Here is a 12,855-nt window from a genome sequence, read left to right on the forward strand (position 1 = left end):
CTAAAGAAAGAAAACAGAACACTCACCTTTTTGTAAGTTTTTTCTTCGTTTTGTTTTCCAGGTGCTGCATCTCCATTTTCAGCAGCAGACGACATCTATAAGAGGAAAACGTACCTGTCTGAATTTACAACTCTTTGACTATGGTTTTCTTTTTATTGCTGTTTCTAAGAAAGTATGAGATTTCTCAGAGTACTGAAAAATCTGTTTTCCCCAATCCTCCCAAAATAAATCTTTATACCTCTGTTGCTGGGTAAGTCTAGACCCATATTATGGACATATGTTTCTTTCTACAAACCTACTTTAAAAAAAAACCAAACCTTTCTTTTGGTTATAAATGTCAGTTTTTAAAAAACTTGGAAAGTACCAAAAAGTATGAAGCAGGAACCAAAAAATTACTCTTGATTGCACTACCCTCAGGCAGCTCCACTACTCACATTTTGGCATATTTGTTTCCACCTTTTGTTCTTTGTGGAACATGATTATAACACCATTTTACCCTGTATTTTCCACTGAACATTTATATAACAAAGCATTTCTCCATGCAATTAAAAACACCTCATTACAAGAATACTGTTTTCTAGTTACAAATATACCATTGTGCATTAATCGTCTAGTTAATTCCAATTTTGAAGGATAACTGGGGTGATTCAAGGTTTTTGAATCAGCAGAAATTATTTTGTGCTTACATCTTTGTCTGACTTTAATGTTTTCTTGGAATAGATTGTTGGAATTGCTAGATCACACAAGATTATTAACAATTTTAAAGCTCTTACTACATATTGCCAGATTTCTTCCCAAGAATGTACTCATTCATATTATTATCACAAGTGGATGGAAGTATGTTTCACTATACATTCAGTAATGAATATTATCATTTTAAATATCTTTGTTAATTTGATAGGTGAAAAAAAATATCTCTTGATTTTAATTTGTATCTTTAAAAATTACTAGTGAAAGTTAACATTGTTTTCATAACCTTTTTTTTTTAGCTCTTCACATTTCTTCTTTTGAGTTTTCTATTGTTTTGCTTATTTATCCATTGGGTTCTTAATGTTTTAGTTACAGAATTTTTACCTCTTAAGGTTATTATTAGTGGTGTACTTAGCAATTTTTATATAGTAAAATTATTAATCTGTTGCCAAACATTGTTCATATTTTTCCATGTTGCTGTGTCTTCTAATTTGTTTTATAATTATGATATCGGCAAATTTTACCTCTTTATGCCCTTGAAATTACTATCTTCATGAATTCTTCCAGTTCTTTCAGATAAAATATTTTTTCTCACTGGGAGAGATCAGATGTTTAAACATATTTTCTCCTTGTTTTTTAATGATAAATTTTAAAATTTTCACATTTAACGTTTAATTCATCTGAAGTTTTCAAGTCAGCTATTTTTTGCAGTAAGCAATGGTAACTGCACAATCAGGTATCCACAATATTTACGTGTCTTATTTTAAATGGCATGGAGAACATTCAATAAACTGAGGAGGAGTAAAACTTCTGCTTTAATTAAAAATAGATATGCCAAACCTAAGACTTTGCTGGTCATTGCTCTGCACTGGAACTGAATTGGAGTTTACCCACACCATGAGCTCAATGCCATAAGACCATGCCCCAAATGAAAGAATGAGCCATGGCAAATTGATCTCACTGTACCTATTACTGTCCACCAATCAAACCACCTTGATGAAAAATTTTCAATTCAATTTGTGTACATTCAGTTGTCTGTATTAGAAAATGTGCTCTTCAAGGAACTAATGCTTTCCATACTGTATCTGCATAATTCATTTAATATATTGAATAACGGATTTTTCCTGTCTTTCTAACAATAATTTGGTGATTTTGAATAATGTAGTTGGGAAATTTAAATGTCTGAAATTTTTTCCAATATCAGGCTCAGATTAAAAACACACCAAATCCCCTACCATCCTCTTCCAACTCAAATTGCACAGTAACTCTAAGAATATATATCTGAAATTTGATCTCTGAACAGGTAAGGATTTTTATAAGCTTAAAAGTTATAAAAGAACTACAAAGGGAAAAAATCTAATTGATTAGCTTATCCAAAGTTATCAACTACTTAATGTCATAATAGACAACAAAATAAATGAGAAGGCAAGCAATAAGCTGGAAAACATTTGCAATAAATGTGACAGAAGTTAATAATTACAACACATAAAAAGGAACATTAAAATGTGCAGGTCCTGTCTCCTGTCATCTATTCAAGGACATTGCTTCTGCAAATCTCCCCCTCTCTCCTCATCATCTTTTCAGTCTATATTATTCCCATCAGTGTACATTCTGCCATTTCTCCCATCTTAAGAAAATAAAAGCCTCTCGACTCTACTGCCCCCCACTTCTTTACTCCCCTTTGCAGAACTCCTTGAAACAGAAATCACAAACTCTCACTTTTTCTCATCCTTTCTTTAAAAAATAAAAAATTATTATCTTTTTTTCAAAGATACATGGGTTACATAAAAGGTTACATTAAAAAATATAAGAGGTTCCCATATACCCCACTCCCCACACCCTCCACTCCTTCCACATTGACAACTTTCATTAGTGTAGTACATTCACTGCATTTGATGAGTACATTTTGGAGCACTGCTACACAGCATGGATTATAGTTTATGTTGTAGTTTATACTCTCTCTCAGTCCCTTCAGTGGGTTATGGCAGGATATATAGTCTCCTGCATCTGTCCCTGCAATATAATTGAGGACAACTCCCAGTCTCAAAAATGCCCCAATATCACACCTCTTTTTCCCTCTCCCTGCCTTCAGCAATTCCCATGGCCATTGTCTCCACATCAATGATATAATTTCTTCCATTGCTAGAGTCACAATAGTTCTATAGTAGAATACCAGTAAGTCTACTCTAATCCATGTTTTATTCCTCCACCCAGAAGACCCTGGGATGGTGATGTCCATTCCACCTCAAAATCGAGAGGGGGCTTAGATCTCACAGGGCTGATGGATGAAATTCTGCTTGCAGCTGTAAACTCTCTCGGTTCCCTGGTGTTGTGGTTGACCATCCTCATCTCCCTGTTAGCTAACCTGGGTAAGTCCAATGAGCTGGAGAGTAGGTGTTGCAACACTACTGATGCTCAGGGCCCAGCTGGCATATAGGCAGTTCAAAGATTCAAGTCTTCTGAGCATATACCAAACCCAGCACCAGTCATAGGTTCAGTAAAAGTGACAGAAAGAGGCATGTGTAGAGAGGTCACATCTGAGTCCCACTCCATCACACTCAGAAGAACAAATTCCAAAATACAGTTGACTGGCAAGGTACTGAACTCCAGAGCCATATGTCATGACCATAGGACCTGGATATCTCCGTAGCCCTCAGGAGCACCACTACTTGGGGTTGCATCTACTTTGGCTGTCTCTGAGATCCTGCTGAGATATGTGTAAGTGCGACCCCTCTGATGACCTCCTGACTCATTTTGAAAGTCTCTTAGCCATATAAACTCATTTGTCTTTACCATTTCCCCCTTTTATTCAAGGTCTTTTTCTAGCTGCATCACCAGCTGGTGCTTGGTAGTAATCCTTCGGTGCCAGAGAGGCTTATCCCACGGAGTCATGTCCCACACTGGGGGGAAGGTAATGCATTTACATGCTGAGTTTGGTTTAGAAAGTGGCCACATTTGAGCAACATGGAAGCTCTCAGGAGTAACTATTAGGCACCTTGCACCTCTAGGCCTAGTTGAAATTTCAAGCAAACAGGCTCATAAGCATAGTCATTAGTATCAAGGGCCCATCATTGGGCCTTGCTTCTTCACTGGTCTTTGCTCTTGTACTTGGAAGATTGTTGCTGCTTCTCAACCTCTCTAAAGCAATTCCAATCAAAATTTTGCTCCCATCACTGTCCTGAAAACTTTCTTATGAAAGTTAACAATGCTGTCCACATTGCCAAATTCAATGGTCAGTTCTAAACCCCGGTTTCATCTGACTTATGAGAATACTGACACTGACCATCACTCTCTCTTCCTTGATTAATCTTCTTCACTTGGCTTCTACAGTACTCCCCTCCCTTTTTTTTTTTCCTTGCCTCCTTGGTCACTTCTCAGTCTCCTCATCTGGTCCCTCTTCCTCTGCCTTATACCCCTTAATGTTGGAGTGTCCAGGACTGAGTCCTCTCCCATACTCACTCTCTTGGAGTACCTCTACTGTAGTATCACTAGTATCTCATCTGGATCTCTCTTCTGAACTCCAGACTCATATATCCACCTACCTCCCTGATATCTCCACTTGGATGTCTAAAAGACACCTTAAATTTAGCAAACTTAAAACAGAAATCTGATCTTCCCTCCTAAACTTCCTCCACTCCTACCTATTCCATCTGAGTAGATGGTATCTCCATCCTTCCAAAGGCTCAGGCCAAAAATATCAGAATCCTCCTCTTATACCACAGCTAATATGTGAGCAAAGCATCTGAAAGACATCCAGAATTCCAACACCTGTCATCACTTCCACTGCATAGTTCTGGACTGAGTCCCCAGCTGGGCTTGCCTTGCCCTCCTACAATCTGCCTTTAAACTTAGATCACATCACTCTTCCCTTACGACCCTGTGTTTATTTCCTATTTCACCCAGAGTAAAAGCCAAGCCTTCCAAAGATCTGTAAGGCCCTGTATGATTTGCCCATCCTCTGCCCATTTCTTTTCTGACCTCATCTTTTATTACTCTCACTCATGCTCACTCTGCTCCAGACACTCTTTGTTGTTCCACAAACACACCAGCAAACTGCTGCTCTAGCTAGTCCCTCTGCCTGAATCATCCTCCGCAGATACCTGGGCTTGGCTAATGCCTTTATCTCCTCAGGACTCCGCTCAAAGGTCAGTTCCTCCTGAAGGCTTAGCTTGACTGTCCCATTTTATATTGCACCCTATCCAGTGCCATCCCTCTCCCAATACCTCCTCTTACCTTGCTTTACTTTTTCTTTTTTCTTCTTTCATAATATTTATCAGTCAGTGTCCAACATACTTGAGTTGACTTATTTATTATAATAGGGCTTGGAGTGTGTGTGCATGTGTTTATGTCTTCTCATGGAAGAATGTAAGCTCCACAAAGGCAAGGATTTTGTTCATTGATGTACCTCAAACACTTAACTAGTACCTGGTAAATTGTAGGCACTTAATAAATATTTGCAGAATAGGTAAATAAGTAAATTGATAAGAAAGACTCCATTAGATAAATACAGGCAGCATCTGATTCCATTTGCCTGGGTGTTTAGTGCTTTGAAAGAGAGCTGAAGGATGGTGAATATAACTTAGACCTAACTTAGGAGTCTGATACCATCAATCACATTGTTTATGGGATTCCTTGGAAGGTGCCAGTGGTACAGCAATTTTAGATAGTTGGTATGGAATAAACAGCATATCAACTTCTTGTAGCTTCTCCTATCAATGAAAAAGACTTTTAGGTTATGGATGTTTCAGTAGAAATCATCTCCATGTAGGATTTAAATCTTTTTTTTTTTAATGTAAAATGCTACCCACATTTCCATTTGCCTGACTTAACCAGCTTGCAAAACTATCTGCAAAAAAATTTGGTATTATAATCTTAAATATGAAGAAGGTTCCTTGACTGTTTTAATCAAATGTATAATTATTAATTATTTTTCAATCATTTTAAAATTTAAAAGCAACTTAAAATCTAAATTTAAAAAACAAACTTAAAATATTTAGGAATATTTTTTTCTAAGGAAAGTAAAACAAATATTTTATTTGAAAATATATAAAAAAGGGAATAAAATATCACCTTTAATCAAACTATTCAGAAATAGAAATTGTTATTATTTGGCTCTTTTTTCTTCTGATCTTTTCCAAATGTGTTAATTTTTTTCCCTCCTTCCCCCCCGCCCCTGCTGTTTTTGTTGTCTGTGTCCATTTGCTGTGTGATCTTCTGTATCTATTTCTCTTTTTGCCTTCTCTTCTTGTTTTTCTCCTCTAGGATTCACTGGGATTCAATCCTGGGGACCTCTATGTAGAGAGAGGCTCCCTGTCACTTGTGCCGCCTCAGTTTCTGGTTTCTGTTATGCTTTGCCTTGATTCTCCCCTTCGTCTCTCTTTTGTTGCTTCTTCATCTTGCTGTGCGACTCACTTGCTTGGGCACTAGTTCACTGCATGGACAGTTGGCTTGCCGCGTGAGCGCACTTTTTTTTTTTTTTAACCAGGAGGCCCCAGGGATCGAACCTGGGTCCTCTCATATGGTAGGTGTAAGCCCTATACTTGAGCCATATTTGCTTCCCTGTTAATCTTTTTAAACAAAACTAGGATCAGACATTATATAGAATTTTGTTTCCTGCCCTTTTCACTTAATTTTATAGGCAATTTGTATGTCAATAAATATTAATTAGAAACAATGTCTGATGCCTAAACAATTCTATTATTAAAATGTATCACAATTCAACATTTCTTTATTAATGGACCCTCAGGGTATTTCCTATATTTCTCTATTACAAATAAAAAAGTATGATATATATATCCAATAGTATGTCTAATTAAAGTTGTCATAGGTTCCTAGACTATTCTAAAATATACCTAAAATATCACACCCACTTTGTAACTCCACCAGCATCAAACAAATAAACCACTTTTTCAATTTGACCTTGGGGGAAAATATTTTATTTTGCATTTATTTGATTAGCGGTGAAGAGGACACATTTTTTAAATCATGCTTAATGGTTATTTGTATTTTGTTACTGAACTGTCTGCACTAAGATTTAGTCCATTTCCTTATTAGGATATTTGTATCTTCACTTTAGTGCACTACTGATAATAATTAAAAGGAGGATTTTTCTTTAATCTTAAACCGCTTAATAGAGCCAAAAGAATTAAGACCTCTCTAAAGAATGCCATTTCCACAATTTTACTTCTAAGACTTTGCAGCTTTCAAAGCTGAAAAATTTCAAAAGTAATTCTGAAGGGTGCCAAAATAACCTTAATAAAAAGCTGACTAATTGGTGTGACTGAAGGACAGATGATGAGTTGGTCATAAAGTATTTTTTATTACTTTGTAAATCACCCCTGATTCAACAGTAGAGAAGGAGAGGAGACAAGTAAGTAAATTTCTATTTAAAAAAAAACTCCCTTATGTAGCATAAAACAGATAATAGCGATAAAGGATGGCCATGAAACATCACCCAGATTTAAAGGATTTTCAGTAGAGGGACGGTTAACACAGGTCACCTGGGCCTATTAATCAGGGACATCTGTGTAGGAGAGACAACCAAAACGCTTGGGGATATACTGGTGGGCTGCAAATCACTGTTAAAATGGTCATTGTGGCAATTACTATGTTTCTAGACTTACTAGGTTTCCTCTCCTATTAAGATGGACCATTCATTACTATGAAGGCCCAGGCAGGTCTGGATTAAAAACATTGTTTTAACTAACATTATAATCACATATCTTTCCATGTACACAGTAAATGAAGGAAGACAGAAATTCACAGTACTGGTTATTACCTCCCGATGATGGCATTAAGATTGCTTTGGGTTTTCTTTTTTATATTTTGCTATATTCTCTAAGTATTCTGCAGTAAGCACTGATATATTTAAAAATAAGGGAAATGCTAATGCCATTAAACATTTTAACAACACACAGTAATTAATAGCAAAGCGACTATACCTCCTGGGTTCTGCCCCTTTAGACATGCCAACATTCACAAAATTTCTTATATTTCTATTTGCTTCTTGTTAGTTTTAAATTTAGAATGTCATGGCTAGTTCATGATTTAGAATACTTCTTTTAATATAATATAAGAGACAAGGTCTCGGTGCACTCGGTGTAGGAGCCGCAGGAATGCCTTTTGCTTCCTTTCCCCTGGTTCTTCTGTTTCCTTCCATCCTTGATGCCTCGGTTTCCTAGTTTTATCGTCTTCATTTGTTCCTCTTTCCTTCTCAGCTCAGCATGCAGAACAAAGACACCTCTAGACACGGTTTCCTGCCTCACTGCCCACATTTCTCCATCCATGGGGCAGGAACTTGAGTGATGGGCCTCCCTGGCTGTGGTGCCGCCCAGCTCTCTCCACCACGTTCAAACAGGGGGCGCCTGGGTTTTGAATATAACCGTTGTGGAAAGCCCAGCAGGAATTGCTCGGAAAACAGAAGTGGCAGCACCAGATGGGGCTAAGTACTGTTTGGCCTTTGCTTCCAGTTTAGCAGTCACTGTGACTATTATTGATCTTTTAAAAGCAGGGGACCAAATTATTTGCATGGATGATGTTTATGGAGGTATCAACAGGTACTTCAGGCAGGGAGCAAGTGAATTTGGGTTGAAGATTTGTTTTGCTGACTGTTCCAAAATCAAATTGCTTGTTCAGATTGAAACTCCCACAAACCCTATCTTGAAGATGATTGACAATGAAGCCCGTGCACATACGGTCCATTAATATGGAGACGTTATTTTGGTTGTGGAGAACACTTTTATGTCAGCATATTTCCAGTGGCCTTTGTCTCAGGGAGCTGATGTGTATGTATTTAGCAACAAAACATGTAAGTGGCCACAGTGATGTTGTAATGGGTTTAGTGCCTGTTCATTCTGAAAACCTCCACAATAGGCTTCATTTCTTACAAAATGCTATTGGAGCAGGTTCATCTCCTCTTGACTGTTACCTCTGCAATGGAGTTCTGAAAACTTCATGTCCAAATGGATCAGCATTTCAAAAATGAAATGGCAGTTGCTCAGGTTCTATAATCTAATCCTTGGGTAGAAAAGTTTATTTATCCTGGGCTGCCCTCTCATCCACAACGTGAGTTGGCAAAGAGTCAGCACACAGGTTGCCCAGGGATGGTCACCTTTTATAATTTTTAAATTTTATTTTTTATTTATTTCTCTCTCCTACCCCTCCCCCATTGTCTGTTCTCTGTGTCCATTCACTGTGTGTTCTTCTGCGTCCACTTGTATTATTAGGCGGCACCAGGAAACTGCGTCTCTTTTTTGTTGCTGCATCATCTTGCTGCATCAGCTCTCCTTGTGCGTGGTGCCACTCCTGGGCGGGCTGTGCTTTTTTTTTCTTGCGGGGTGGCTCTCCTTGTGGGGCAAACTCCTTGAGTGTAGAGCTCCCCTAAGCGGGGGTGCCCATGCATGGCACAGCAGCACTGCATGTGGGCCAGCTTACCACATGGGTCAGGAGGCCCTGGGGATCGAACCTTGAACCCTCTATATGGCAAACGGATGCCCTATCAGTTGAACCATGTCCACATCCCATCACCTTTTATATTAAGGCCACTCTTCAGCATGCTGAGACTTTCCTCAAGAACTTAAAGATATTCACTCTGGCTGAGAGCTTGGGAGGATATGAAAGTCTTGCTGAGCTTCCAGCATTCATGACCCATGCATCAGTGCCTGAAGGTGACAGAGATGCCCTTGGAATTAGTGGCACACTCTTTCAACTCTCTGTGGACTTAAAGGATAAAAAATACCTAATGGAAGACCTAGATCAAGCTTTGAAGGCAGTGCATTCTCTGGGCACAAGTCACAACTAGCATTCCAGGACTGCTATCAAAAGCTGCTTCCTGAAAAGATCAAATCTTCCGAATAATTGAATAAACCACTAAAGAGCCTTCATAGAATTTTCAAGTGAAAATTTTAAGGCACCTCATTATGTTTCAAAGCTGTAACCTTCCAGGGATCATCACTGTTAAAATCAGCTTTCTGTTTCTCTTACCACAATCTACAAGTCTATTTTGTTAATACCTTTTTATTTTGCTATACATTTGCCTCTGAAGGATGTGAGATTTGTGCTGCTTTTGGGGATTGTGTTCTTTTTTTCATAGTTTAAGATTTACTTTGATCATGCTTACAATATGTTGTGAATTCATTTCTGATATTTTCTGGAGAATTTAAATTATTAAATGAATTTTCTTAAGTCAAGTGTGAAATCTGCATATTGGTTTATGCTTTATTGCCATGAGCCAAAAATCAAATATTTGAAGAAAAGGTATTGTGAAATTCTACTCATTTAAAATTGTACTTAAAAAAAAAAATCTAATTACCAAACCTAAAAAAAAAAGGACTCTATAATGAGTCAATCAGAATTAATTAAAAATATAGACTTCATTTCTTTACCTTTGTAAACAAAATGGCAAGTCATCTGGAGTTTGTAGCAATGGGTAGCCTATTCATTGTTGAGACTGTTTTCCTTCCCAGGTTCCTGTTAAAAGTAGAAATCAGTGATCATCATTTAGTCATAACCCTACTTCATCCCCCCAAAAAGGATCAGATGTGGCAACTGAGATACTTAGAATGTAACTAGTTAAAATTAATATAAAGGAAAGAATGTATTTGAGGGAGAAATAAAGGTGGGAAACAAGATGACATCAGCAGTATGGTCTATGCATAGATTGTGATCCTGTGAAACTATGTAAACTATACAGCCTCTAGTTTGACTCTGAGCTTCCTAATGGCCACAGCAAAGAAAGACATGATCAGTTATGCCCACTGTCCATAAGATAAAAGGAAACAATTTGCTCAAAAATATCTGGGGGTTGAGGATGAAGAGGATATGTCCCCAGTGGGTCTTCACAGAGGACACTCCATGTAACAGATGGACAATTTTTCAAAATGATCCCTATGACAAAGCATGATTTTCATAAGGATTGAAATAATGTAATCTCAAAGAACTATTCAACACACTCCTTTTGCTATAAATACTTTTTTATCAGGAGGGGACCATGCTCATTTGAGTCAATTTTAAAAACACTGAGAAGTAAAGTAAAAATGAATAAGGTCACACATTCTTCTCTCATCACTTAGATATCCAATATTAAATGTTTGTTGCACATCCTTTCAAAAATCTTCCCTATGCTTGACCATCCCCCCCCCCACCCACACATTTATTTTTGCCACTTCCTCTTAACTGGTATATTTTAGGTATCTTTTCAAATCTACGTATATACCTCATTTTAAAATAACCCATAATATTCCACAAGAGGGATATATCCTCATTTAATCAACCACTCTTCTGCAGATGAACACTGATTGTTTCTAGGTTTGGCTACAGTAACCAGAGCAGCAGTAATCTTCTCTGAAAAAAGGATGAATCACTTAGTCTCTCCTTACAGACATACTTTTCAGCACTGATGTTCACCATCTTTAAAACTGTTCACCAACCTGATAAGCAGAGAATGGCATCATAGTTGCTTTAATTCACCCCTAACAGGGCTGGCCCTTTTCCCAGATTTATTGATGATTTACATTTCCTGTTCATGCCTTTTTCTTTTTTAAAAATACTTTTTTTCCTTTTGTATCCAGTTTGTGAGATCTCTTTGTATTTTACAACATAAACATTGTAATATGGGTTGTAATCTATTATTTACCTTTAGTCTTTATATTGTCTTGTCATATAGACATTTAAAAACTTTACATAGTCAAATCTGTATTTTTTTTCCCTCTAAGGATTATTGATTTATTCTCTGACTTGAGAGAGTTTCATCCAGTGTGATGTTATACTTGTATTCTCCTATATTTTCATCTAATAATTTTGTGGTTAAATTTCTTTTTAATTAGAGAAGTATTAAGCTTATGGAAAAATCATGCAGAAAATACAGAGGTCCCATAAGCCACCCTACTATTCTGTTCCAAAGATGTACTTGTCAATTCTTGTGCTAATATTATATTGTTTTAAGTGCAGTGACACGACAGTACATTTTTATATCTGCTGGTGCGAGTTGTGCATTTCCACTATTTTCCTTTCGTTTGGCAATTTTCCTGCAGTTATTTTTAGATGATTTTAGATGATTTTTAGAAGAACTTTAAAATCATATTGATTGATCTGACAATATTCCCCACCCCCCAAATTTATATTCTGCAAGGACTTTTATTAAATTTAAATACTCTAATTTGGGAAGTATTGCTATCTTTGGAATAAAAAATAGCACAGCTCTCTATTTCTTCAAGTGTTATATCTTTTACTACAATTATTTTTTTTTCATATTTGTCTTGTGTCTTACTAAATTTATTCTTAGATTATTTTAGTTTGTCATTTTTAAAATAAGTTTTTTTTCCATTTTCATTTCTAACCAGTTATTCATTTATATAAAGAAAAATGATTGTGATTTGCCTATTATCTTTTACTCAATCTTTTTACCTAATAATCTTAGGAAATTCTAAAAGATTTTAACTTGAGTCTCAACCATATAACCTGCAATATTTACACAGCCTATTTCAATTTATTTTCTTATTGCAGTCACTGAACTTCTAAAACAATGTCGAGTAATGGTAGTAGGGCCAGGCCATTAAAAGTGTCCTTCAGTAGTCACCACCTAACATGATGCTTTTGTCTGTTTGGCAGTATGGTAGGTTCTTTCCCCTATTTCTATTTTCTTTTTATTTGAGAAGTTGTAGCTTTACAGAAAATCATACATAAAATACAGAATATAGCATGCTGTTATTAACAACTCCATTAGTGGGGAAATTTTGTTACAAATGTGAAAACACATTTTTATAATTGTACTATTAACTATATATAGTCCATCATTTATATCAGGAGTTCACTATGTTGTACAGTCCTGTGATTTTTGTTTTATTTTTATTCTAGTAATATATATTCCTAACTCACTTTTAGTTTTTATGAGGAATGCCTACTGAATTACATCAAATGCATTTTCAGTATCAGTTGATGCAATCATACTATTGTTCTATTAGTCTGCTGTGTCCATATACAACATTGAGAGATTTCATAATGCTAAATCATTCCTCCACTTCTATAGGTAGCCCTACAGTGGATTTCATGTGCTAAAGTATTTAAAAGAATATTTCCAAAAAGTAAAATTGGACGATTGTTGTCACATCTTTATCCGATTTTTGTATTACGGAATTGCTATTTTTCACGCAATTGGAAAGCTTTCAT

The 12,855-nt window shown here is 36.5% G+C and overlaps 1 protein-coding gene and 1 pseudogene across 4 annotated transcripts in view; one reads left to right on the plus strand and one right to left on the minus strand.

Moving 5' to 3' along the window:
* The window catches only part of PIP5K1B (phosphatidylinositol-4-phosphate 5-kinase type 1 beta), a 301,860-nt gene that overhangs the window by 169,321 nt on the left and 119,684 nt on the right, over positions 1 to 12,855 (minus strand). For 3 of the 4 annotated variants that reach the window (XM_058301709.2, XM_058301710.1, XM_058301706.2), the window contains 2 exons: positions 10,074 to 10,158; positions 27 to 95 (listed from right to left, as the gene is read on the minus strand). In XM_058301709.2, the coding sequence (XP_058157692.1) occupies positions 27 to 95 (69 nt within the window). In that variant the 5' untranslated portion in view covers positions 10,074 to 10,158. The remainder of the gene's footprint in view (positions 1 to 26; positions 96 to 10,073; positions 10,159 to 12,855) is intronic. The other variant, XM_058301707.1, reaches the window with a different exon arrangement.
* LOC101444827 (cystathionine gamma-lyase pseudogene) lies at positions 7,914 to 9,490 on the plus strand (annotated as a pseudogene).

This window comes from Dasypus novemcinctus, chromosome 8 (genome assembly GCF_030445035.2).
Source record: "Dasypus novemcinctus isolate mDasNov1 chromosome 8, mDasNov1.1.hap2, whole genome shotgun sequence".
Taxonomy (NCBI): domain Eukaryota; kingdom Metazoa; phylum Chordata; class Mammalia; order Cingulata; family Dasypodidae; genus Dasypus; species Dasypus novemcinctus.